General features: G+C 38.7%; 3 protein-coding genes and 1 long non-coding RNA gene across 4 annotated transcripts; 1 reads left to right on the top strand and 3 right to left on the bottom strand.

Moving 5' to 3' along the window:
* Positions 1-2,399: 2,399 nt before the first annotated feature.
* LOC148737718 (uncharacterized) lies at positions 2,400-4,279 on the top strand. Its single transcript, XR_015996607.1, has 3 exons — positions 2,400-2,493; positions 3,653-3,896; positions 4,182-4,279. It is a non-coding gene; the product is annotated as an uncharacterized LOC148737718 (long non-coding RNA).
* LOC148737717 (uncharacterized) lies at positions 3,923-11,039 on the bottom strand. Its single transcript, XM_088748662.1, has 2 exons — positions 6,165-11,039; positions 3,923-4,483 (listed from the first exon to the last, which is right to left on the bottom strand). Exon 1 carries the CDS (start codon positions 9,512-9,514, stop codon positions 8,483-8,485), a length of 1,032 nt encoding a protein of 343 aa, XP_088604788.1. The 5' UTR covers positions 9,515-11,039; the 3' UTR covers positions 3,923-4,483; positions 6,165-8,482.
* Positions 10,348-11,934, bottom strand: LOC148737716 (uncharacterized). The gene is made up of 3 exons (XM_088749335.1): positions 11,815-11,934; positions 11,567-11,712; positions 10,348-11,236 (listed from the first exon to the last, which is right to left on the bottom strand). The coding sequence occupies exons 1-3, from the start codon at positions 11,932-11,934 to the stop codon at positions 10,348-10,350; spliced, it is 1,155 nt and encodes a 384-aa protein (XP_088605461.1).
* Positions 11,935-11,975: 41 nt separating this feature from the next.
* LOC148737715 (uncharacterized) lies at positions 11,976-13,677 on the bottom strand. Its single transcript, XM_088749334.1, has 3 exons — positions 13,492-13,677; positions 12,892-13,372; positions 11,976-12,610 (listed from the first exon to the last, which is right to left on the bottom strand). The coding sequence occupies exons 1-3, from the start codon at positions 13,675-13,677 to the stop codon at positions 11,976-11,978; spliced, it is 1,302 nt and encodes a 433-aa protein (XP_088605460.1).
* Between the last annotated feature and the right edge of the window lie 13,811 nt (positions 13,678-27,488).

Below are 27,488 nucleotides of genomic sequence, written 5' to 3'. Positions count from 1 at the left end.
ATGTCGTCCATTGTGACTTGAAATGAATGGAAAACTCACTAATTAGAATGTATTTTTATGATAATGATCTGGAAAAGCAGTATGCAGCCTGCTTTTTGCATATGACTTCATTGCTGTTTTAAAGACACTCGATCTCAATCGTAGTGAGGGAGCAGCGAGAATATATTTCAGGTATTTATTTCTTTTTGATATTTAAAATGTACGAAGAAAGATAATTCTAAATGACACCGAATTATGAAATCCAAAGAATCGAGTGAAGGATGATGTTTCAAAACCGCAGGGAAAAAAACATTTTTTGCGTCCATGGAATTTAAACATGGCAATTATTTATTCAGACTACCTCTCCATTTTTTCGTTTAAAGGGCTGATAGAGAAATTCATAGTTACTCAGTTCTGTCATCAAAAACTTCGCCCAATCCTCAGAAAAGAAATCGAAGTTCAGAAATTTTAAAGCTGATTAACGCTGTTTCCCATACTACGTTTTTAGTAGTTATTCATGATTTGTTCGCAGGGATAATAACAACAATATGTCCACATTTTTTATACAGTGAATTGTTTACCGCGACACGTTCTTTCTGGCGCTCGAATAAAGCAGAAATACCGTAGAAGAATAAGACAACTTTGAACATTACATCACTGGAGAAAATGTAATCGCAAGATAGGGGAGAAATTACTTTTTTCAAGAATTTCTTTACCAACCTTCTTTTCCAGTTTAGGGACAATTTCATAATATTGTGACAACATAAATCGTTTTTGTTCAGTAGTCAAATGTGCTAAAATATGGTTCAGAGAAGTCCCCGTTAAAGCTTCAGTTCTGTACAGCAGTGTCTTCAAAAATTTATATAATACATGACGATTATGATATGGCTTCATTTTATCCTTTTTAACTTCTTTGTGAGGAAGACAGACGCGGAATCTGAGATCTGTCGTGTATTACAAGATTCCACAAATTTACAGTGCGCTTCACCTGGATAAAAATGCACTATCCATTACTTTACTTTATTATCCAAATGCTCTTCGTGAGTACAAATAACACGCAAGACAAGTACAAATATCACGCGATGTTTGTACTCCAGAAATACCCACGAAATTCGCTCGCACTGAAATGACAATTTGGCGTGTTGGATAGTAAATCTCTTATCAAACGTTTGTTTTGTAGTATCGCCGGAGTATTTTTACTCGTTGTTTGTATTCTGACTCGCCCTACAGGCTCGTTAAAATACGGCACAACTTGTTAAAATACTCAGCAATACCACAAAACAAAACGTCCAATAAGATGTATTTATTATCCAACTACACCTAGACGAGTACAAATAACGCCATAAACGAGTACAAATATCACGCGGTATTTGTACTCGTCTATTGTAGAGTACCGGTTAACCAGGTTTCCTCGCATCGCGCAAGCGAAGAATTGGATTGTAGCTACGAAATAAGAAACAAATGGCGGACTATTTGAATCATATTTCCGACGACGAAGAGTCAGAATGGCTGGCAAATATAGATCCAATTTCATTAGATGAATCCAACGAAGAAAAACAGCTTGACGACCAGAAAATTTCTTCATTTAATGAAGAAAATAGAAACAGCAACACAACAACGCGCCAATTCCGTTCCGCTTCGCATACTTCTGTCACGCACTCCCCGTAAATAAATATCCGCGAAATTCGCCCGCGCTGAAATAAAAGTTCGGCTTGTTGGATAACAAATAACCTATTAGACGTTTTGTTTTGTAGTATCGCTGAGTATTTTTACTCGTTATTTGTATTTTGACTCGCCCTACGGGCTCGTCAAGATACGGTACAACTCGTAAAAATACTCAGCGATACCACACAACAAAACGTCTAATTAACAATTATTCCACGAGCGCGCGTTGCATAGGAGATGATAGATAGCCAACGAGGCGTGTAGCGCCGAGTTGGCTATAATCATCTCCTATCCAACAAGCGCGAGTGGAATAATTGTTTTACTAAAAACGCCCTCAAGAAATTATTATTTTGTAAGAAGAAACTGGATTTTTTAGCTTCCTTTTAATTTTAAGCTGACGCGTACGCTTACCATATTTGTAGACTATGGTATATTGGCTGATATACCATAATGGCTAAGCCAATAAAAAATCTTGAATTCCATTGATCCAGTTTTTAATAATAAGATATATTTACTATCCAAATGTGCTTCATAGAGTACAAATAATGCGCGAGACGAGTACAAAGATCACGCGATATTTGTACGCCAGAAATATCCGCGAAATTCGCCCGCACTGAAATAATAATTTGGCGTGTTGGATAATAAATCTCTCGCCCTGCGGGCTCGTCAAAATACGGCACAATTCGTAAACACAATCAGCAATACCACACAACAAAACTTCTCATAAGATATATTTATTTGAGTATATTCAGAAACTCTACTCGATCTTCAAACTTCCCCTCAGGCCATCCGCAGAAAACAGGAAGATGTTGTCCAAAAGGACCTTCTGGGCTTTCATTATTGCTTTCTGTAAGCACTGTTCTCTTTATCTAATGGAGTATCAAGTTAAGAGACTAAATGTGTTATTTAAACCTATTCAATAGGATTGGAATTAGTTAATTTTAGACACTCGGTTTTTGTTCTCATGAAAATAGCCCGCATGTCAATTCCTTAAATATCCAGGCGCGCATTAAATAACTCGCGAGAAAGTAAGTGATATGCGCACGTGAGACACACTGTGGATAACCCCGGCTGGAGAGCATTAAGAAAATAGAGTTACTGCTCCTTGGGAGATTACGAGAAAACACAGCACTCAAGTTGATTTCTGCTTCTCTCTCGAGTCTGATTGGTTTTATTCGCAGCAGATCACGACCATGTTTGTGTCGTAATTTATGCGGCGCCTAAAGTCAACTAAAAAAATGCATTAGCGGTTTTACTGTTTCAATTTTTGCCTACATTATACTGAAAAACGATCATTTCCAAAATTGTACAAAAAAGAAAAAGGGCCCCATTCACTGCGCTCAGAATCTTTAACCTTTCACTTTTGTTGTTTGGCGTCAAACGCGCGCTCGCGTAGTCATGTCATTTACATTTTATACGAGAACAGTCTGCCCAAAAGGCGCTTAATTAAAAATTCCATTCATCAAATTTTGATAGCAACATGAAACAACAAAAGAAAAAGAGAGTGTATCTTACGAATTGAATTATCGTAATAAAAATAGACAAGAGCTTCGGATGCCGGCTACGATGTCTTCTCGCTTTTAATTTAATTTAATTTTTTTTTTGCACTCAGAAAGAATCTGCAATATGTTTTGGGTGCTTAATTTCAAAATCAGGTGGTTAAAGACATCTAGATTTATCTGAATATTTACCAGTTAGGTTTCAGTGAGTAATCCGTCTGAGTTACGTCGGCCGATTTCTCAATCGTTTAATGTAATGGTCTCCGAATGGCTGGTGATCATTTCCTTTATTCTCGTGACCTCCATGTTTGATTCAGGGGGGTGGCAGTGTAGGGGGGAAAATTAGGGTTCATCAAAACGTCATATTGAGCGTTCCCTGAAACGACTTTGAAAAGAGCTTCTAGTCGAGATGCTATTTTTTCATAGCTTTGGCGACATTGACATATTTCACGATCTCAGTTAGGAACCTTACTGACTGTCCTATCTTTTTCTCTTGATTTCATAAGCAGCTGGGCTAATGGCGGAAGTATGCCTTCACAGAGTTGTGCCACAGTTTCCCTTAAGCCAACTTTTACAAGCTCCAAAAGGGCATTATGTGGAGCTGAATTTCACCTTGAAGATTTCAGATAGAAAGCCCTGCAGTGGTGATATGTACCCTTGGGTTTCGTGATGGATACAACGTGTCGGCCAATCTCCTTGGCAGATTTTGTGGAAGAAACATTTCTGGTATCGTGCGATCTAGTGGACATAAAAGTAATCCTAAAAAATTCTTTACAACTTTAAGTTTTCATATTCACAACATTCTTGTAGTTTTCAGAGTGACTCTTCCTCATAAAAAGACCAATCCTTGCTTATCCTGTGTGTCAAACTGACATGCTCTTTTTAATGTGTAAAGAAACTTAGAGACTACCCTTATCATGAAACTATCTCTAAAGCTCTCCCTCCCATTGCCAATGTTCAAACAATTTCTTGCAATCAAAATACAACAGTACTACAGTTTACATCGCTAACTCTATGTATTCATTAATCAATTTTCAGCTCCCATTGACTACTGGCCATAACTTCCAGTTCCTGACTAGATCCTCAGAAATTGGTCCACTTCAAGTTCCAACAGTCCACTCCAGTCCTCTCCACTGCTTCCCAGCTAACACATAACAAGTCAAGGCTGACTCCTTCCAGATTGATTCTGAAGGAGAAGATACTGACGATGTGGGGAATTGGACTGTTTGGGAAGATGAGACCACAAATCGAGTTTCTCTTCACTTCTTTCCAATGTCTGCTACATCTTGTTACATGCATTTACTCTGATGATCATCTGGGAATGAGTCAGTAAGAAGACACTGATGGAAGACAAACACAACAGGTCAGAGAATTCCTTGTGGGTTGGACGAGAGGGACTATAATATAAAGCACTGGTTGAACCTCATTTTAAATTTCAGACAGAAGTCTGAGGACTTCTCATTCGGCTTAATTTAATGTAGTTAGCTAAGTTAGTTGGGTCCCCTGGGGTTGGCTGGGCCTCCCTTTTTTCTTCACCTAATTTTAATAGGGTTCCTTTTCAGGTACTTTCGGCTTAGGTTAGGTTTCGGCTTAAGATTCTTCTTTAGACAATTTCGCCCTTGATTCTACATCACGACTGCATCAACTGTGCACATATCCTCCAGGACTACAATGGCTCTTCAACCATGGACATCAACATCCACTCTTCCGCGCTGGAGCTCCCTGCTTAGTAGCGCCTCAAATACCAATTTTATAATGTTTCACCCGATAGCAGCAATTCCATAGACTGCAATCTAGTGAAGCATTTTCAACCAAATTATATTGTAAAAATTATTGGGCAATCCATTTTGGCCAAAGGTTCAACCAGACATCGATTTAGTTACTATATATTTAACTGGATAAATTAGGCCATTCAACTGGGAAGTGTGCTCATTTGCCACTTCTATCATGTTTAGTGGTTTAACTCCAGTTGAAGCCGCTTGTCAAGGCTTCATTTAGTGGGAAATAGGGAACTGCACACACCAGCTTAGGTCACAGAGAAAATAAACTAGGCTAAGTGTATGCTGTATTTTGACAGCATAATAGCTGTCAGTCCAAATTGCGGGCCAATTAATGTCCAAAATACAACACATCAACCAACATCATGGAGCAGAGAAGGAATCACACTGGAGAGGAGACAACATGATATAGTTTTAAGAAACGGCCCATTATTAATATCTGCTTTTGAATCATACATTAAGCCAATTGTTTGACGAGTCAGCTTACAGGCTGTCACCAAATTTTGCAAAATCAACTCCTCACTCAACATCCCAGCCTCATGTGCACAGCAACTAACCCACAGAAAGGTAGGGCAAGGTCTGCCAGATGTCACCAGGTGGGTGGGTTTTATTTTATTCCGAGTTCGGCTTTCAGTTTCAAATTCACTTCGGCTATCACTCCGGCCTTCGATTTCAACACCTATTGGCATCCAATTTACCGTATATAGGCTTGGTAACGACCTTGAATCGTTAGCTAGCTACCATCTGGGATACCATTAATGTTCTAATCGGGATGTCAACATTTACTGACACAAGAACACTTGAGGTTTCCACAGATGCTAAATTTTTCATATAGGAAAGCGCATCCTAGCTACCCTAGACGATTAAATAATAAAACGATTCATGTAACATTTTCAAAAATAAAAAATCGCAAAACTGTGTGTTTTTGTGTCTTACTCTGAAATAAACTGGCTACAAAGTACAATCAACATAACATTGACTAATACCACATTTTTTTTCCAGAAAGAAGGTAAGTGCTACTAACATCTTTTATTTCAGGATTTCTGGGCCCATTTGGAGGCAAAATTGCACTCAACTTTTCTTCTAGGGCAGCATGAAGAAGCCCATTTTCGGGGGCAAATGTGCTTTTTGGCAGTTGAATGACCCTCGCTCTGTTTGAGAAACCACTTTAAGTACACTTTCAGAGACTAGCTCATTTTCGGGAGCTAACATTTCCACTTCGATAAAAGATGATGTTACTAACCGTTACTAATTCCAGGAAAGATGATGCTGTAGCTGATCTCATGGACCAGTTAAGATAAATATGAAGAAGGGAACTCTATTCATCTCAAGCTCTTTCTGGAGATGGTAAGTTGCAGTTGACTGTAGCTTTGTGTGTTTACATAACAGCGTGCATGCTTTGGTTTTTTCAGGTCGTCCTTTTAGTGAGATCATCAACACAAGGCTATGGAAAATCAGGTAAAAAATAACAAAAGCATAAAGATATTTGTAACCATTTTACCTGCTAATAGAAAATTCAGATTTCAAACAGTTGAACACCTTTAAGGGGTAAATTATGCCACACGTTCATTAACAAAGCATTTAAAGGCACTTTTTCAGAATAAATTGACGGAGTATTGGTCTCATTTTAAAAAAATGATTCAAGCTTTTTAGGGGGCATTAAGCCACTAGAGAAAATTCAGTGACTAAGTTATCAACAGTTAGCTTAGAAAAAAACAAATTATCCAACAAGTCAATCACGTGCAAAAAGTTCAAGTACACTTGGCATGCTGTAGAAGGAAATCTCTTATTAAACCTTTGCATAGTTTTAATCTTACTAGGTCCTCTGCAACTAGAGAGAAAATGGTTAATTTGAAATACAACAATACAGCTGCTTGCTACCCAGAATAAACCAGCCTACAGCCCTTAAAACACCATGTCCCCTCTCTGGATCAACTGCAATTATACGAAGTCCATCAAGCACCACCTAGTCCTTCACTTCAACCATTGTGGAAAGCAACAAAATTAAGCCCAAGAGGCAAGAACTAGTATAAGAAGTCCTTCCGTCGACCCTTTAGAAGACCAACAAGACTTAAGACTAGGAGGGGAACTGGAACCTTTATCCCTCCTTACAGCTTCTATGGAAGACAAAAACACTTAAAGCTACAAGGGAAGAACTGCAAATGTTAGACCTCTACTTCAGCTCCAATGCAGAATAACAAGACTTGGACGCTAGACATGGAATCTTGAGTCTTTCGTTTCAGCTCCTTCCGAAGACATCAACAGTTAAAGCTTCCAGACAAGAAATGGAATATTTTAGTCCTCTACTTCATTTTCACTGAAGACAACAAGACATCAAGCAAAGCAGCAAGAAATGAAATAGTTAGTCCTTCAATTCAGCTCTTAAAAAAAGACATTACTTCAGCTCCTATAGACCACAGCAACACTTGAAGCTATTACGCAAGAAAAGGAATACTTCAGCTTCTATATAAAAAAACAAGACTTGAAGCAAAGAGGCAAGAACTGGAATGTTCAGAACTTCACTTTAGATCTTATAGAAGAAGACTCTTGAAGTTACAAGAAAAGAGTGCCTTGTTTACTCCTTTACTTCACCTCATAAATGGGAGGGAACAGATTTGAAGCTAGGAGGCAAAGCCTGGAATATTCAGTCTTTTACTACAACTCCTTTGGTAGACAGACAAGACTTGAAGATAAGAAGCAAGAACTGGATAATGTAGTCCTTAACTTCAGCTCCTTGAGAAGACGAGGAGACAAGACTTGAAGCTAAGAAGCAAAAGCTGGAATGTCCAGTGGTTTCAATTGGCTCCTACAAAAAAGAATGCTGCCAAAGTATTACAAGGAAAATCTATGGACCCTATTGTGTTGTACCTCTACTTGTTATATCCCTACCTGAAATTCTTTCTCTAACAAGGTTGCTAGGGTCTGTAGTTATCTTCCTTAATGACCGCTATCTTACTGAAATAGACTCTATCCTGTTGTTCTATAAATATTGATTTCATCTCTGTCATTTCTCTCTTTATTACAGCCAACTAAATCTTTGCCAGTATGGAATACTATCCCATTGTTTAAAAGCTTTCTTTTACATTCTCATATGTGCAGCTCGCTTTCAAGGGGGCAACTGCTGACAGAAATTATTGCAGACCGATAACCCTCTCACTGCCAAGGTTTCGTGGAATAATACTCTTCACTGTCTGCCAGTTTTTATGATGTTAGCTTGGAGAATTTGGTTTTGGATCAACTAATAATTCCCTGGTTGATATGTTTCTTTATTCCTCATCACCTGTCTGCTTGATTTTGTGTTGATAATGTAAGGAAAATTCTGTCCTGGTCACTCATCAGAATTAAAAAGAGATAAATTAGCTTCTAGATTAAGTATAGTGAGCTGTACAAAACCACCTTACACGATGTACATGTACATCCCCAGCACTTTCTTCAAAGTGCTTACATGTTTTATCGCTATGAGCCAAAGATCTGCAATTCAAATTTGCACACATAGCAATGAAGATCTGCATCAGGTTTCGTAGTGAGTCATCAAAAAAGCTCCAACAAAGTTTTCGGCAATCATTCTAAGTGATTGACCTTGTAACGGTTCTTAAACCAGCTACTACATATCCCAACATAATTATTCTCTCTATAAGCGCTAATTACAAAGTACTGACATGTAGTTCCAAGCATAGCCATGCTGATTTTCACCATACGAATCAAGCCGTCTTTTCCAGCAAGCAGTCTTTCAACTCTTCCCATCCGCCACTTTCCTCTCGACACCTTGTCTTCAGAAATCAGCATTACATCTCCAATCTTGAGGGCTGGTTGTTCATTCACCCACTTCTTTCTGACGGATAACTGATGCAAGTACTCTCCCCGCCACCGTTGCCAGAAATGGTTAATAAGCTTCTGCTGGTACAGATATCGCTGCCTCGTTGTGCTTTTGTTTGCTGAAAGTTCGTCTACGAAGTCCGGTAAGCTAAACAGGGATCTTCCAATAGCAAGATGAGCTGGTGTTATAGGCGTTAGATCTCTTATGTCGTCACTTACTGTGGTGAGCGGTCTCGAGTTAATAACGGCTTCAACCCTGGCAAGGATGGTGGCCAACTCTTGATAGGACAACAGCGCTTTGCCCAAGATCTTGCGAAGAGGTTCCTTCACTGAAAGCACCAGCCTTTCCCACCAGCCACCATGCCAAGGAGAGCGCTCGACAATGAACTTCCACTTGATTCCCTTGGAGGTCAATTTGGTCTGGAGCTCTTCCTGATCTATCCTGTCCCACAATCCTTTATTGTCAGATGACCCTTGTGTGAACAACTGTTGGATCTCAGGGTCAGCGCATTTGAACGTCTTCGCATTGTCAGACCAGATGGTTCTACAGAGCCCTCGTCTACTGATCATACAAAGAAATACCAGAAAGAACTCTTTAGTGGACAAGTCACCCGTAAGCTCTAGATGGGTCATGCGGGAGGAGGCACAAGTGAAGATGCATATGTAAGCCTTTTCTGGGGAGGCACTCCCTCGCATGAACAATGGCCCTGCAAAGTCTACACCAACGTGAGTGAAGGCTGGAGACAATGACACCCTCTCTGATGGCAATGGCGCCATTTTCTGTGAACATGGACCAACTCGTTGACGTCGACAAACAATACACTTTTCCAGGATTCTTTTACTTCACGACGTCCCTTGGTGAGCCAAATCTCTTGTTGTAGAACCAAAAGAGTGCCCTCAGGTCTAGCATGAAGTAACTCCTTGTGCACACTTTGTATTATTTTCTCAACTACTGCATGCCTATGTGGTAAGATTATTGGATGTTTGGTACCCTCTGGCAAGTCTGAGTGCTGTAATCTACCTCCTACCCGCAGCAAGCAATCTCTCTTATCGTAATAAGGGTCCAATTTTAATATAGCACTGGTGTTTGGTAAAGGAAGGTCCTCCTCCAGCCTTTCAGACTCTGCTTGGTACACCTCTTGTTGTATCTCCCGGTACCACCTCAACTTGGCATCTTGCAGCTCCTCGGCTGACAGCTCTTTGGAACCTGCACTTATTCCTGACTTAAAAGCTCGAACACCTCGAAGAACAAATGCTGTTACCCGGATTAGCGTCAGCCATTGCTCATATCGAGTTGGATCAATTACTGGTTCCATAGTAAACAACGCGCATGTTCTTGTCAGCCTTTGTTTTCTTTCTTTCTCCACAGACTCGGTCAATTCGTTTGGCGACTCTCGTTGTTCGGGCAGGCATTGAGAAGATAACCAGCACGGTCCACTCCACCAGAACTTGCTATCAGCTTAGACCTTTACGGGCACTCCACGTGTAAGTAAGACAGCAGGATTGTCCTCCCCTGAACAATGTTTCCAATTGTGGGGGTCCCATGTAGACTGAATCTCAGCAACGCGGTTTGCTACAAATGTCTTCCAGTGGCTACTTGCACCTCTGATCTACTGAAGAGTTACCATGCTGTCAGTCCAGCACACTACCTGCTCTACTTTGAGTGTTAACGTTAGGGATTCTACAACAAACTTCAGCAATCTTGCGTTAACAACAGCTGCAAGTAACTCTAACCTCGGCAACGATACAGCCTTTGCGGGAGCCACCCTTGATTTGGACATGACAAGATGTGTTGACGCATGGCCGGTTTCATCCAAGCACTTGATATAGACTGCCGCACCGTATGCCTTAGGTAAAGCATCACTGAAGCCATGGAGCTCTATTCTAGAACTTGATCCAATGTTTTCTATGAAATAGCGGGGAATGGTGATACAACTTAACTGTGAAAGTTCCGATTTCCACGACCTCCACTGCTTAGCAATATCCTCACCTAACTGGTCCTCCCACTGTAAACCCTTCTGCCATAGTTCTTGGAACAACATTTTCGCTCTGATTGTAAATGGTGTGATTAGTCCCATAGGGTCAAAAACCCTCGACGCAATGCTCAACAGACTTCTCTTCGTTTCAGGGTCACGAACGGCCAGCCTACTTGGTGGCACGTTAAAGAGGAAGCAGTCAGTTAGTGTATTCCAACATATTCCCAGTGCCTTCAGTGGTTCCCTTGCATTGAAATCAACAGCACAGGACTGTGCCTGATCTTGCTCTGCAATGTGGCTAAGGACCTTCTCCGAATTACTGGCCCACTTTGTCAGATTAAATCCACCTCGCTCCATCATCGCACTTAAGGACTGCTCTAACTTCTCTGTATCTTCAACATCATCAGCACCACTAAGGCAGTCATCCATGTACACGTTCGACAGGACTTTCCTTGATGCATCAGGGAACTCTTCACTGCATTTCTTCGCATGGCTTTGAACTGTGGCAATGGCCAGGAATGGACTACAATTAACACCAAATGCCAACCTTTGCAGCTTGTACACTCCCGGTGGTTTATCACTTTGTAGACCCCTCCAAAGATATCATAGAGCGTCCTGGTCTCGTTCGTCAACCTTGATCTGGAGGAACATCTTTTCAACATCAGCCATAAGTGCAATCCTACGTGCTCGGAATCGAAGTAATACTGATACCAGGTTAGGTTGAAGTGCTGGCCCTGACAGAATACAGTCATTGAGAGATACCTCATGCTCGTCATATGCTGAAGCATCAAAAACAACATGGCATTTTGTAGTTTTCTTGTCCTCTCAAAAGACTGCGTGATGAGGTAAATACCTGACCTTCTCGTTATCATCAACAGCTTCCTTTACTTCTACAGCAAATCCCTTATCTACGTATTGGTTGATGGTATCTCTGTAAGCATTGGCTTTCGCTGGGTTTCTTCTAAGCTGTCTTTCGACACTCTCAAGTCTCTTGGCTGCCTGGAGGTAGTTTGACTTGAATGGCAGAGCATCGCTTTTCCATAACAGCAGTACTTCATAACGCTCACCATCAAACTTCAGTCCCTAGTTGAACTGTCTAACAGACTCTTCTTCCTCTAAGGACATGGGTGTATTCCTTTTATCTACAATTCCAATAGATTCCAGCTCCCAAAACTGCTTAAGAATGTCTGTAACTGGATCAATGCACACGGTAGACAGCATGGATTGAGTGTTCTTGGAAGGAAGAACCTCAATGGGTCCTCCTAAATCCATCCAAGTGTTGACTCTACTGCAGTGGGAGCATGAGTGATTTCCCCTTTATTGCATTTACCACTCATAAATGGAAAGTAAAAGTCTGCCCCTATCAAAATATCGACGTTAACTGGTCCACGAGGGTACGAGTCGGCAAGTATCAAGTTCCGCAGATGGGGATAATCCTCTAGCCTGATCTCCACTGGTTCTAGTGGTGTGCAGATCTTGTCAATGGTGAGGGCCTCCATGCTAACTGGCGTTGAAACGTTTTCTTGAACAGAGGCAGGTGAGAGCCTGACTTTCTTCATTCTCTTCGTTTGACTGGTTTCTCCCCCTAACATGGATACACTAAGGACTTCAGAAGGTCCATCAAGGGCAAATGATTCCACAGCGTTCTTGGTGATATAAGACCTCTGGCTTCCTGAGTAAAACAAAACCCTTACAGGTGCTCTCTGGAAATCCTCTGAAACCAGCATGGCTGTCCCATTCTGTAATAAGGTTTGTTGCATCTTGGAGTTGTACGAAGCCACGAATCCACTTAACGTTGTATGTCCCTTTTCTTCCATGGTAGGATCCCAGTCACCATGAAGTATATTGTGATGACGCCCGCCACATTCTTCAACTTTGCACTTGGGTTGGCGGCAGACTAAAGAATAGTGGAAAGTATTTGCAGGCTTTAAACAGTTAAAACACAGCCGGCTCTCCCTTACTAACTGCCAACGTTTGTCAACTGACTTTCGCTCAAGCTCTGGACATTTAAATATTTCATGTCCCTGCTCCTTACACACATGGCAAGCTGCATAACTTCTCCGATTTGTCTCACTTGCTAGTAGAGCGGCTGCTGAAAACACTTTCTCCCGGGTGTTCCTTGCCCCAGCTCCATCCTGTCTCGTCCCCCACTTCCTCTAGCTGTCCCACCATTCTCACCAATCATACTAGCATTCCTTTTTCCGGCCTCCTTGGAAATCACTTGTTTATTCAGGAACTTGAAGAAAAGTTCAAGATCAACACTTTCCTCCTTGGTGTCAGTTAGTTCTAATTCCCATTTCTCGGATAACTCAGGTGGAAGTTTGGTTTCTAATATTGGAAGGAGGATACAAGAATGGGTCATTGGCTTTTCGCCTAGGGCCTCCAGTGCTCTAATCCGATTCTTTAGAGTATCATGGAGATCTCGCAAAGACTCTACTCCTTCGTTTGACCTTGGTAGCTGGACAATTGACTTGACTAGAGATGAAATAATTATTCTTTTCCTACCAAAGCGATGTTTCAGAGCATCAACAGCATGCTTATAATTAGCACTAGTGACTTCAAATCCTTCGATTGTATGATAAGCAATCCCTTCAAGCACTGAACGCAGGTAGGTGAACTTTTGAACAGCTGGCACATTGTCATTATCATGAATGGCAACCTCGATTTGGTCCCAAAAAATTTTAAAACATCTCCATCAAACTTGGGTAACTCAAGTTTTGGTAATTTTAAATGTGACTGTTTGTGCTCCGCTGAACCCGAAGCAGTTTGTTCGTCTACCTTGGAAACTTCCTGAATTGATGTATACTCTTGATCTATGTCTAAAGCATTATCAATCACTCGATAGTCAATCCACCTTTGAGCTTCTTCAGCTACTTCATCATCAGAAATAAGAGCAATAATTTCCTCTCTTACCTCACTGCAACTCTCCCTGTAACCATTCAACTTTTGAACACGATTTTCCATTCTTATGACGTTGTTGCTGGGCTTTTGCTTGTCTCAAGTATTACTTGTATCACAGCATTAATGTCCATCTTGAGGATCATTTCTTTCCTTCTTAACTACTGAAAATTACTTAACTGATGATTAGGAGACTGTGACGACAAAAGTTCACCAGTTGATGCTGCAGGCACGTTGTCAGCTAGCAAGGCCTGTTTAGAGCCTACATGAGTCGATCCCTTACTTTTGTTTTGCAAAGATGGAGGATTAGATTCTTGTTGTTTTATAGCAACGATAAGTCGGGCCATGAGAGCTGTTTTCTTTCCTTTTGCCGGTAAGCCTCTCCTTTGTACCTCGGCTTTGACTTGGGAAAGAGACATTTCACTCACAATTTCCTCCTCTGACGATGCACAGTTGTCTGCCATATTCAATCCTGTAATCGTTTATCTCGATGTTTACTTTTCTGCTTAGTGCTTTGCTTCCCCAAAGGTTTCTCAGATCCGGCTCCGAAGGACCATAATATTTTGTTCAGACTACTAAATAACTTCAACTTTTGACAACGGTTTAAATCACTCCTTTTAATCCAACGAAAAGACTGCTAACTTCAAGCGAAAAGCACATGTTCCTATATCCCATAATACTAACAAAACAAAAATGTCCTTAGTAGGGTGGTCTCATCACAAGTCCAGTCTCACTGGGGGGCGTGATATCCTCCCACTGCGGGTCCGGGCCAGAACAACCACCAAATAAAGAAATATAAAAGATTTCAAGGCCTGATTAACAGCTTTACAATAGATCATCCAATTTAATACAAGACATGCTTTGCTGTAACGACAAAGGAAAGACTTAAAATCAACAGAGGTGAGTATCACTTAAAACTTTAGTGGGATTCAAACCCATAACAGTTGCAACAATAAAAACAAGAACAAAAAAAAGTTAAAGATCTTTTGGTCTCAGTGGGATTCAAACCCATTCAAGTAAGTGCTAAAAGCCTTTAGGCAAGACTGTGCACTAGTGCAACTGTAACTATGTCAGAACTAAATTAATGCTGCTGATGAAGACAGTCAACAGGCCAGACACATGTGATGAAGGGATCAATCAGCACAACATCCCAAAGTCAGCCACAAGGAAACTACACTGGACAAGCACATTTAAGGTGGGTAGATGACTATAGCATTGCAACAACCTCGTATTCGAACAAAGAGCCTCTCAGGACAAAGTTCCCTTGTGCATAACAAGGAGTTTTGAAGATCCCAGTCAAGTTTCCATTTGTGTCCCAATGAAAGTATTCCCAAGGAATTCCTTACAACTTTAAGTTTTCACATTCACAACATTCTTGAAGTTTTCAGAGTGACTTTTACTCCTAAAAAGACCATTCCTTGCTTATCCTGTGTGACAAATTGACATGCTCTATTTAGTGTGTAAAGAAAACCTTAGAAACTACCCTAATCATGAATTTCTCTCTAATGCTCTCCCTCCCATTGCCAATGTTCAAACAATTTCTTGCAATCAAAATATAACAGTACTACAGTTTATATCACTAACTCAATATATTCATTAATCAATTTTCAGCTCTCATTGACTACTGGCCATATCATGCGGTTCCTGACTCAATCCTCACAAACTGGTCCACTTCCAGTTCCAACTGTCCACTCCACTCCACTCCAGTCCACCCCCGTCCAGTCTGATCTAGTCCGTTCCAGTCTCCTTTCCTTTTCCCACTGCTTCCCAGCTAACACATAGCAAGTCAAGGCTGACTCCTTCCAGATTGATTCTGATGGAGAAAATACAAAGATGTGGGGAATTGGACTGTTTGGGAAGATGAGACCACAAATCGAGTTTCTCTTCACTTCTTTCCAATGTCTGCTACATCTTGTTACATACATTCACTCTGATGATCATCTGGGAATGAGTCAGTAAGAAGACACTGATGGAAGACAAACACAACAGGTCAGAGAATTCCTTGTGGGTTGGACGAGAGGGACTATAATATAAAGCACTGGTTGAACCTTATTTTAAATTTCAGACAGAAGTCTAGAAACTTCTCATTCGGCTTAACTTAATGTAGTTAGCTAAGTTAGTTGGGTCCCCTGGGGTTGGCTGGGCCTCCCTTTTTTCTTCCCTTAATTTTAATAGGGTTCCTTTTCAGGTACTTTCGGCTTAGGTTAGGTTTCGGCTTAAGATTCTTCTTTAGACAATTTCGGCCTTGTTTCTACATCACGACTGCATCAACTGTGCACATATCCTCCAGGACTACAATGGCTCTTCAACCATGGACATCAACATCCACTCTTCCGCGCTGGAGCTCCCTGCTTAGTAGCGCCTCAAATACCAATTTTATAATGTTTCACCCGATAGCAGCAATTCCATAGACTGCAATCTAGTGAAGCATTTTCAACCAAATTATATTGTAAAAATTATTGCGGCAACCCATTTTGGCCAAAGGTTCAACCAGACATCGATTTAGTTACTATATATTTAACTGGATAAATTAGGCCATTCAACTGGGAAGTGTGCTCATTTGCCACTTCTATCATGTTTAGTGGTTTAACTCCAGTTGAAGCCGCTTGTCAAGGCTTCATTTAGTGGGAAATAGGGAACTGCACACACCAGCTTAGGTCACAGAGAAAATAAACTAGGCTAAGTGTATGCTGTATTTTGACAGCATAATAGCTGTCAGTCCAAATTGCGGGCCAATTAATGTCCAAAATACAACACATCAACCAACATCAGGGAGCAGAAAAGGAATCACAATGGAGAGGAGACAACATAATATAGTTTGAAGAAATGGCCCATTATTAATATTTGCTTTTGAATCATACATTGAGCCAATTGTTTGACAAGTCAGCTTACAGGCTGTCACCAAATTTTGCAAAATCAACTCCTCACTCAACATCCCAGCATTATGTGCACAGCAACCAACCCACAGAAAGGTAGGGCAAGGTCTGCCAGATGTCACCAGGTGAGTGGGTTTTATTTTCTTCCGAGTTCGGCTTTCAGCTTCAAAATCACTTCGGCTATCACTCCAGCCTTCGATTTCAACACATATTGGCATCCAATTTACCGTATATAGGCTTGGTAACGACCTTGACTCGTTAGCTAGCTACCATCTGGGACACCATTAATGTTCTAATCGGGATGTCAACATTTACTGACACAAGAACACTTGAGGTTTCCACAGATGCTAAATTTTTCATGTAGGAAAGCGCATCCTACCCTAGACGATTAAATAATAAAACGATTCATGTAACATTTTCAAAAATAAAAAAATCGCAAAACTCTGTGTTTTTGTGTCTTACTCTGAAATAAATTGGCTACAAAGTACAATTAACATAACATTGACTAATACCACATTTTTTTCCAGAAAGAAGGTAAGTGCTACTAACATCTTTTATTTCAGGATTTCTGGGCCCATTTGGAGGCAAAATTGCACTCAACTTTTCTTCTAGGGCAGCATGAAGAAGCCCATTTTCGGGGGCAAATGTGCTTTTTGGCAGTTCAATGACCCTCGCTCTGTTTGAGAAACCACTTTAAGAGACTAGCTCATTTTCGGGAGCTAACATTTCCACTTCGATAAAAGATGATATTACTAACCGTTACTAATTCCAGGAAAGATGACGCTGTAGCTCATCTCATGGACCAGTTAAGATAGATATGAAGAAGAGAACTCTATTCATCTCAAGCTCTTTCTGCAGATGGTAAGTTGCAGTTGACTGTAACTTTGTGTGTGTACATAACAGCATGCTTGCTTTGGTATTTTCAGGTGATCCTTTTAGTGAGATCATCAACACAAGGCTACGGAAAATCAGGTAAAAAATAACAAAAGCATGAAGATATTTGTAACCGTTTTACCTGCTAATAGACAATTTAGATTTCAAACAGTTGAATACCTTTAAGGGGTAAATTACTATAGAAGGTAGTTAACAAAGCATTTAAAGGCAGTTTTTCAGAATAAATTGACAGAGTATTGGTCTCATTTTAAAAAAAATAATTCAACGTTTTTGGGGGGGGCATTAAGCCACTAGAGAAAATTCAGTGACTAAGTTATCAACAGTTAGCTTTAAAAAAACAAAACAAATTATCCAACTAGTCAATCACGTGCAAAAAGTTAAAGTACACTTGGCATGCTGTAGAAGGAAATCTCTTATTAAACCTTTGCATAGTTTTAATCTTACTTGGCCCTTTGCAACTAGAGAGAAAATGTTAACTTGAAATACAACATTACAGCTGCTTACTACAAGGAATAAACCAGCCTAAAGCCCTTAAAACACCATGTCCCTTCTCTGGATCAACTGCAACTATACGAAGTCCATCAAACACCACCTAGTCCTTCACTTCAACCCCTGTGGAAGGCAACAAAATTAAGCCCAAGAGGCAAGAACTAGTATAATAAGTCCTTCCGTCTCCCCTTTAGAAGACCAACAAGACTGAAGACTAGGAGGGGAACTGGAACCTTTATCCCTCCTTACAGCTTCTATGGAAGACTAAAACACTTAAAGCTACGAGGCAAGAACTGCAAAATTTAGACCTCTACATCAGCTCCAATGCAGAATAACAAGACTTGGACACAAGACTTCATTTAGTGGGAAATAGGGAACCGAACACACCAGCTTAGGTGACAGACAATAAACTACTTGTATAATTGTTTGATAGCATAACAGCTGTCAGTTCAAATTCTGGGCAAAAATAGAACACATCAACTAACATTATGGAGCAGATGAGGAGTCACAATGGAGAGGAAACCTCATATTAGTCTTAAGAAATGACCCAGTTAAAATATTTGCTTTTGGTTCATACATTAAAGCAATTGTCTTAAAAACTCAGCTTTCAAGCTGTTTTCGTAATGTTGGGGAATAGAATACTCTTCTCTTGACAAATTGGATCACAGAGGCCTGATGTGTGCAGCAACCAACCCTTACAAAGGTAGGGCAAGGTCTCCAAGTTGTCACCAGGTGGGTGTGTTTTATTCTATTCCGAGTTCGGCTTTCGGTTTGAAATTCACTATGGCTACCATTCTGTCTTTCGATTTCAACATCAATTGGCATCAAATTTACTGTCTAAGAGCTTGATAACGACCCTTACTCGTTAACTAGCCAACCTCTTAAACCTGATCTGGGACACCCTGAGTGTTCCAATCGGGGTGTTGACATTTACTGACACAGGAACACTTGAGGTTTCTGCAGATGCTTAAGTTTTCATTTAGGAAATTTAAAGTGCATCCCACCCTTAGCAAGAATTTAACGAGCAACTGGTTGTAATATTTTCAAAAAGTAGAGAAAAACAACCTGTGTGTCTGTCATTCTTCCAACTTCAGAAACCTAACTTTAGACTTCAACTACAAGATTACTAATTTATTTACTTTTCAGGGATTTAATTCTAGCAGCTCCGAGCCCATTTTTTGGAGCAGACCTGAAGATTGATGGTTCCATAACATAACAAAAAATTAATGTGTCACCAAAATATACACATGCAAATTCATTGAAAACTTAAGAACGATGTTCATAGAAAAAAAAAATAAAAAAAGACTCTCTCTCTGTGTGTCACTTTCTTAGAAAGTCATAGTTACTAACAACTAAATTTTTTCAGGAACAAGGTAAGTGCTATTATTTGGGGCTGACACTTAATTTATTGCATTTCTTTTCAGGACAAGATAAGTGTACTAGCCTATTTTGGTTGCACCATCATTCTCTTACAAATACATACATCATTTTACTTGTTATTTATCACCATGTCAACAAACATTTCTTCAAACAGCAAAAAAGGTGAGTGCTACTAATGCCTCCAACATGTACATGCAGATATCAGTGGATAATCATCAAGTTATTAGTCAGTATGTTCTCAAACATTTTTTTAATAGTATTAAAGGTGAGTATCAATAATTCTTCTTATATCAGTCTATAACCCATCATGTTCCTAATCAGTATGTTCTCAAACATTTTTTTAAACATCAAATAAGGTGAGTATCAATAAATATATCTTATTAACCAAGTGCGAGGGCCGTACTGGGAGAATATCAGCCTGAGATCTTGACAGTATGGACCGAGTGCAGCGAGGTCCGTACAAAAAAGCTTGAGGGCCGATATTCTTCCAGTACAGTCCTGAGCAAGCTTGGTTGATACGAGATTTATTATAAGACTGAAGTTCAAAGGGACACAAGTGCGGTATCATTCAGGACCATTCGGGACAGTGCCCGGTCCAATACTTAGAGAATATTGACCGGCAATAGAGCATTTTGATTGGTTGATTTTAGTTATTCGCCCTCTGACTGCCCGAGTCATGTGATAATACTTCTTATATCAGTCTATAACCCATCATCTTCCTAATCAGTATGTTCTCAAACATTTTTTTAAACAGCAAATAAGGTGAGTATCAATAATACTTCTTATATCAGTCTTAATAACCCATCATGTTCCTAATCAGTATGTTCTCAAACATCTTATTAAACAGCAAATAAGGTGAGTATCAATAATACTTCTTATATCAGTCTATAACCCATCATGTTCCTAATCAGTATGTTCTCAAACATTTTTTTAAACAGCAAATAAGGTGAGTATCAATAATACTTCTTATATCAGTCTATAACCCATCATGTTCGTAATCAGTATGTTCTCAAACATTTTTTTAAACAGAAAAAATGGTGAGTATCAATAATACTTCTTATATCAGTCTTAATAACCCATCATGTTCCTAATCAGTATGTTCTCAAGCATCTTATTAAACAGCAAATAAGGTGAGTATCAATAATACTTCTTATATCAGTCTATAACCCATCATGTTCCTAATCAGTATGTTCTCAAACATTTTTTTAAACAGCAAATAAGGTGAGTATCAATAATACTTCTTATATCAGTCTATAACCCATCATGTTCCTAATCAGTATGTTCTCAAACATTTTTTAAACAGCAAATAAGGTGAGTATCAATAATACTTCTTATATCAGTCTATAACCCATCATGTTCCTAATCAGTATGTTCTCAAACATTTTTTTAAACAGCAAATAAGGTGAGTATCAATAATACTTCTTATATCAGTCTATAACCCATCATGTTCGTAATCAGTATGTTCTCAAACATTTTTTTAAACAGAAAAAATGGTGAGTATCAATAATACTTCTTATATCAGTCTTAATAACCCATCATGTTCCTAATCAGTATGTTCTCAAGCATCTTATTAAACAGCAAATAAGGTGAGTATCAATAATACTTCTTATATCAGTCTATAACCCATCATGTTCCTAATCAGTATGTTCTCAAACATTTTTTTAAACAGCAAATAAGGTGAGTATCAATAATACTTCTTATATCAGTCTATAACCCATCATGTTCCTAATCAGTATGTTCTCAAACATTTTTTTAAACAGCAAATAAGGTGATTATCAATAATACTTCTTGTATCAGTCTATAACCCATCATGTTCCTAATCAGTATGTTCTCAAACATTTTTTTTAACAGCAAAAAAGTTGAGTATCAATAATACCTCTTATATATTCTATAACTCATCATATTACTAACCATGCAGTATGTTCTCAAACATTTTTTTAACAGTAAAAAAGGTGAGTGCTACTTATGCCTCTTATTTCTGTCTATTTCTCATCAAAACAAGGTTAGTCTTGGTAACATTTTTATATTGGGAGCTTGAAGTCTTATTTCCAGGGCAAACAACTAGATTAATAATAGGAAAAGGAATTCAGACTACAGACAAACAAACAAACAAATTCTTATTATTTTTCCAGCTCAGATACTCATTCTCAGCCAATTCAAAAGGTAAGTAAGCTTAACTGTCACAAATACAGTATGCAGAACAGCCTGAAGGCTTTAAATAGTTTCCAGGAAATCTGATCATTTGAAAGCACCAAAATCAACCAGAAGGAATTCATAGATCCTATCCAGGTCAGCATTGAACCCTTTACTTCAAGGAAATTATCAACATATAACTCTCCCAAATAATATCACTACAATATCCAGCAAACAGGTAATGAGAGGACCCAAACTTGTCAGATAGAAGTTGTTAGGCAAAGGAACTTTAAAAAAAACTTATCACACTCTTGAAATATATAGAGACTGCATGAATCCCAAAATGGCATATAATTCTTGTTCTGGTCATACCCATTTGACAGCCTATCAAACCAGTCATGAGCAAACAGTCCTTAGCAGCTAAAAAGCCTCATGCTGGAAAAAAAAAACTTAAAGGTTGGTCCTTTCTCTTTGAATTTTTAGGATGTAAGTTGCACTACAAGAACAAGGAAGAGACAATCACTATTCATAAGACAAAATAATTTCAGAGAAAGTATCCAGCAATCATACAGATTCATTGCTTAGGACTTAAACTTTCAAATCTCTTGTAACATCCTTTAACAAAAATCTACGTCTTCAAACAAAACAAATCATATATTCCTTACACTGCTGCTACGTTATTTTTAACGAAAAAATTAGATAATGTGATTTTAACATTTAAAAGAGTTTTGGCACAGTACCCTTGTGAACTGAATTCCCAGTTTTCTGGGAATTCCTAGGAATTCTCAAAAATTCCCAACTATGGAAATAAGCTCTGATTTGAAAAGCTTGGAATTACTGGGAATTTCTGGGAAAGGAAGGTTCCAGTTTTGTGAGGACTTGGAATTCCTAGGAATTCTCAAACATTCCTAACTATGCAAATAAGCTCTGGTTTCAAAAGCTTGGAATTACTGGGAACTTCTGGGAAAGGAATGTTCCAGTTTTGTGAGGACTTGGAATTCTTAGGAATCCCTAGGAATTCTCAGCTATGCAACTACCCTTAAGTTAACAAGGGTGGAATTATTGGGAATTTCTGGGTATTGAATTTGAGGCAAATTAATAGCCCTGAAATCCAAATAATTCCAAGAACTTCTAAATACCTTGAATGTGAAGGTTATAAGATAAGGAGTAATTTTAGAGGCTTAAAAATTTGGTTCAATGAAAGATGTGCTAAACAGAATGTACCAAGAGATATAAATACCTGAACAATTTGTTTATCATGGAATTTATTATTTAAAGTAAGTTTTAGTAAATCCTAACATTAACATGCATTTTTTCATAAAGCAGAAGTCAATTATATTAAGTACAAATTGTCAATTTAAATCCAATGCACTCATACCACAGATTTGCTTTCTAACCTCAAAGGCTTCTTGGATTCCATAATCATAAAAAGTTTTTATTGCGATGCAAAATGACTCATGTCCGCAGAATTGTGCCAAAATCATAAAACATAAACATAAATCATAAGCAGGGGTCAATGCTTCGGAATATGCACATTCGTTTGTAGGCAAGAATTCTAACATACTCTAATCGCTTCCTTCTCTTGTACAAATGTTTCTTCGTTATGAGATGAACTTGACTGTTGGCACCGCTTTTAAGCTCAGTGGATTAGCGTCAAAGATCTAGACTTAAAGGAATCGAGATGGCCGCGAAATGGACGGTGTCGATGAATGCTTGTTATGGTCCAACTTCATCGATTTGGGTATTGGTACATTATGATCATCTAGGTAGTTCTTATACTTCATAAGGTGGTATCCATCGGTTATAATAATGAAGGTAAAACACGTTTGTAATCACATTCAAAGAACTTGTGATTGCCTTGTGTTGTTTCTCACCTTTGCCGTGAACACAGCTCAAGTCAGGGTTTCGAGTCTTTGTTTCCTCGACAACTTTCGGCCACAAATCGTGCATTTGTATTACGTTCGACTCTTCTCGATTATTTCTACATTGAGTGAGTTCATATCATTATTTACATCATCTTCAAACCATTGATCTATTAAATGAAACCATCGTCAAGAAGCCGAACCCTGCGCGTTCTCTTAAGACTGCAATCGGGCAAGCCAGCAGATTCTCTTTACAAGCCAATAACAATTCCCAAAATATCCACGTGATCATGCCCGTGGGTTGTAGACAAAGAAACCTTTATTTGGTGCTCATCTTTGAATGTACTTTTCATCCGTCGATCGCTTGTGCGTAAGTTATTTCTTTTCTCGACTGTTTCGCAAATACGACATCTCTAAAGATGGGTTTTACCGTCGTTCAATGGGAAAACGAGAATAGCGCGAGTGTTAAATTGATGAAAAGCAAGTTGTCGGCGCCGTGAAGCTAAAAGAAGGGACATTACAGTTATCGACTGGTCGGTACAAGGGTCGAGCGGCCATTTATAAAGCTAATGATTCTGAAAGTTTGTGGTGAGTACAAATTGCAATATTTGGTACGTGATCAAAACTGAGAATCGAATCGGTCACTTGCATGCCACAGTTTCTTAAGCTTACGCTTTACAATTAAATAAATCTATCAGTGAGCTAAAGGTTTCAGGATTATTTGAGTCGCGTTTTAAGCATGCTGCGAGCCCAGCAGAAAAAGACAATTACAGCTGCTTAGTCTGCAGTTTGGGATAACTTAATTGCAATTAATTATTACAATTACAACAAGAATTTGATTAAAAAATCAATTATTTAACTGTAATTAAGCCTTTCACCCTCAAGAGTGTTCAGTCAAAATTGAGAAGAAATCTCTCAATTTCAACTTGCAGAATCAGCAAAAACAAACAGCAGAGCATGAAGATGCTGCTTGACAGCTTACATTTGAATTTTAACACACAAGACTTATCCAAAGAAGTTACAACTACATTAAATTAAGTCAAAGCTGAGTGATACTACTATTTATTGCAATAAAAATAACCCAAGTTATTGCATTTCATGAAAAAGAATCAACAGATTTTATTCACAATTTGTGTCAAACCAAATTTAATAATTCACTTGGACTATTTTAAATGAATAGCTGTAATTGAGGACAATTTTTATGAAGTTTTCAAGAAAAAAAAAGAAATTTCTTCCTAATATTACTACATGTTCATGTTAATATATAATAGCAAATTTTTAACCGCCACCCAGTTAGCTCAATGGATAGTGCGCTGGACTGTTGTGCGGTAGGGCGAGGGTTCGAGCCCCGGCCAGACCAACACTCAAGGTCTTAAAATAATTGACAAGAATTTGCTACCTTTCTAGAACATCAAGAAATGGTTAGATATTCTAGTCTTCTCTGATAGGGACGAATAAATGGAGGTCCCGTCTCCTGCAGGGTTGAGGGTAGGAGACGTTAATTTCCCACATATGAGATAACTGAACGTGATGGATGTCCTATCCCCTGGGTTGGGATGGGTGGGTTTACTAGGCCTGCAGTAATTGGCACAAGCTGTTGCGGTGTCCCTGCTGGTCGGCGAAGCTAATAAACTAAATAATTAACTGTAAACCTGACTTGAACATGTAAATAAATTTCATAGATAATGCATGTATTTATTTAATATTAGTTGCCTTGAAGTTTTCCTAAAATTCCCAGTAATTCTTAAACATTCCTGAAATTACTAAAAATTCCTAGGAATTTCCAGCAAGTTTTTAGATTCACAGTATTCCAGGGAAGTCATTCAGGTGCTCTGAGTTGGAATTCCTAAGAATTCCTTGAAATTCCTGGGAATTCCTAGGAATTCCAAGTCCTGTTGGCTATAAACAAGGAGTTTTTAGGAATTTCTAGGTTTTTTTGGGAATTCCTAGGAATTCCTGGGAATTACGCACCCACACCAAGCAAGATTAGAAAACCTTGGAATTCCTAGGAAATCCTAGGAATTCCATGTTCCAATTACCGTGAAAATTCACACCTTTGTTCCTAGGAATTCCTAGGAATTCTTAAGAATTCCTAGGAATAGATTCTTAGGAATTCTTAGGAAAATCCTAGGAATTCCTAGGAATTCCTACCTTTAATTCGCAAGGGTACCTTGAGGTATTGTTATCATTGGCATACACTTCACAGAGTGTTAGTGTGTTCTTCCACTTTGAATTCAAAGAATCTGCAGATACTCTCAATACAGTACATCAACCCAAGCAGCAAATGTACATTAAAAGATATAACTGTGTGAAAATTTTGATTGTTGGCAAAATTAACATTCCAATTAAATAGTTCAAAATAGGTTACAAAAATTTAGCACTTAACTAACACTACTGTCTTTACAACATTATTAAAATTATCTGCTGTTTTATTTTTATCTTTTCAGCCTCTACAAATGTAACTACTGGTGACTAAGAAGAAGATAAGGCATTTTTATAAAGGACGCTAACAAACAAAGGCTGTGTAATTACAGTAGTAAAACATTTTAGGGTAAAACACTGTTAAGCAACCTTCAAACCCCAAAGTTTTAATCACCATAGCACAGGTTTGGGGAACATGGTCCCCATTTCTTCCCCATGCGGGTTTTTTTTGGGTTTACATGTCCAGCCATGGTGCAATCACCTCTTACACCTTAAGATTAGTGTGCATATTCTCCATACTTTTTTCTTGAAATTTCCAAAGGCACTGACCAGGAGAATTTGAATAAAAACCAAAGCTTCCTTGCCAAAATTTTTTATCCAAAATTGATACTGCAAGAACTAATTAGATGCTCTCAATATGTTGTACAATGTAACACACATTTCACCTAGCTGAATGACAATCAACAACTATCAAAAACTTTAACTTGGTGTAAAATAATTTTTTGTGTCCAAGAAAACATGCTTAGACTTGAATTAAAATCAGGGGTGTTGGAAATTAAAACATGAAATTTCCAAAATTTGGGCATTTTGCACTTGGAACATTCTGAGCTCTCTATAATATTCTTTAAAGCTTATAATCTAACAACTAACCTTTTAATCCACTAATTACTTCTAAAGAGAAATCTGAGTGTTTCAGGTCAGGGGATAAAATCCAAAATTAACAAGGTTTTTTTTTGGGGGGGAAAATGATTCAAGTCATAGCACATTACAATTTTCTTGAAGTACTTAGCTGGGGTTAAAGTTCAGATTTCTCAATCAACATGTTATATAGATTAATTCAACTCTAAAAACTGCTGAAAAGGTTTAATAAATGACTTCTGTAGCAATTCTGCATGTAGTTAGATCCAAAAAAGCATATATTAAGTAAAAACTTTATATTTGAATATATCATATCATATTACACTAATTTAGAGGTTGTCAGACATTCAGGAGGAAATTTAGAATGTTGTTCCCATATAACAGACTGATGTCAAAGCAAAGTAGGTTTGAGATAACTCAAATGTTTTGGGTGGAAGGTATGGGTGGTGGAGTGGTGGTGATGGTAAGGACTAAGAAACAGATTGGGACGGAGGGAGAGCTAGTATTGTGGGCGGGGGTTTACAAATGCGGCTATAACTGAAAAGGATCATGGCAGGTTGGGAAGGTAAAATGTTGGGATGGGTTGGGATTAAATGGGTTTGGGTTAGAGACAGGGAGGATTACAGGCTAGGGTGAGGGTTTTAACTTGGGTAAAGAGGAATAGGGTGGTTGTTATGGTGTTTGGAGATGGTGCGTAAGTGTTTGGCTGGAGTTTTGGTGGGCAGGCAGGCAGGCAGGCAGGCAGGCATTGATTTGAGACTGCGTTAAGGTTCCTATTTAGGAATAAGGTGGAATGTTTGAGTTGTCTCAAATTCACTTCTGTGTTTTTCATCAATTTGAAACTTTTTGAGTCATTACTTGTAAATCTTTCAATACTGTTTCCAATTCTTTAAAGGAAATTAGCACCTAAGTTCTGTTTAAGTTAAAATTTCATTCTTGCTGAGTTAAAATGTTGTGGTGTGTGTTTCCCTTCAATTCAATTAATTACAAAAGATTCCTGTGTTTTAATAAAGTAAGAATATCACAGTTTGATCAAAAGGTGTCTTTTTTGTTGTTTTCCTCCTAATCCCAAACTTCCTATTCTTATTAATTTTTAATCCATGGAAACCTTACCATGGTCATTTTGTGGAGACTCAAATGTGCTCAAAGAGCCAGACAAGGTTCTAGACAGTAAATCCAAAAT

Source organism: Stylophora pistillata, chromosome 2 (genome assembly GCF_964205215.1).
Source record: "Stylophora pistillata chromosome 2, jaStyPist1.2, whole genome shotgun sequence".
NCBI classification, from domain to species: domain Eukaryota; kingdom Metazoa; phylum Cnidaria; class Anthozoa; order Scleractinia; family Pocilloporidae; genus Stylophora; species Stylophora pistillata.
Note: the sequence above shows the minus strand (reverse complement) of the source record. Positions and strands in the feature narration are given on the sequence as shown.

What these genes read in the sequence shown, in the direction of transcription:
- LOC148737716 (XM_088749335.1), bottom strand. Translation starts at nt 11,934, where the DNA reads ATGCTGTCTACCGTGTGCATTGATCCAGTTACAGACATTCTTAAGCAG. An exon ending in CCTTAGAGGAAGAAGAGTCT is followed by an intron (nt 11,713 to 11,814) that starts GTTAGACAGTTC and finishes AACTACCTCCAG; the next exon opens with GCAGCCAAGAGACTTGAGAG. An exon ending in GATGATAACGAGAAGGTCAG is followed by an intron (nt 11,237 to 11,566) that starts GTATTTACCTCA and finishes TGTTAATTGTAG; the next exon opens with TCCATTCCTGGCCATTGCCA.
- LOC148737715 (XM_088749334.1), bottom strand. Translation starts at nt 13,677, where the DNA reads ATGGAAAATCGTGTTCAAAAGTTGAATGGTTACAGGGAGAGTTGCAGT. An exon ending in CAATTCAGGAAGTTTCCAAG is followed by an intron (nt 13,373 to 13,491) that starts GTAGACGAACAA and finishes GACCAAATCGAG; the next exon opens with GTTGCCATTCATGATAATGA. An exon ending in AAGGAATGCTAGTATGATTG is followed by an intron (nt 12,611 to 12,891) that starts GTGAGAATGGTG and finishes ACTATTCTTTAG; the next exon opens with TCTGCCGCCAACCCAAGTGC.
- LOC148737717 (XM_088748662.1), bottom strand. Translation starts at nt 9,514, where the DNA reads ATGGCGCCATTGCCATCAGAGAGGGTGTCATTGTCTCCAGCCTTCACT.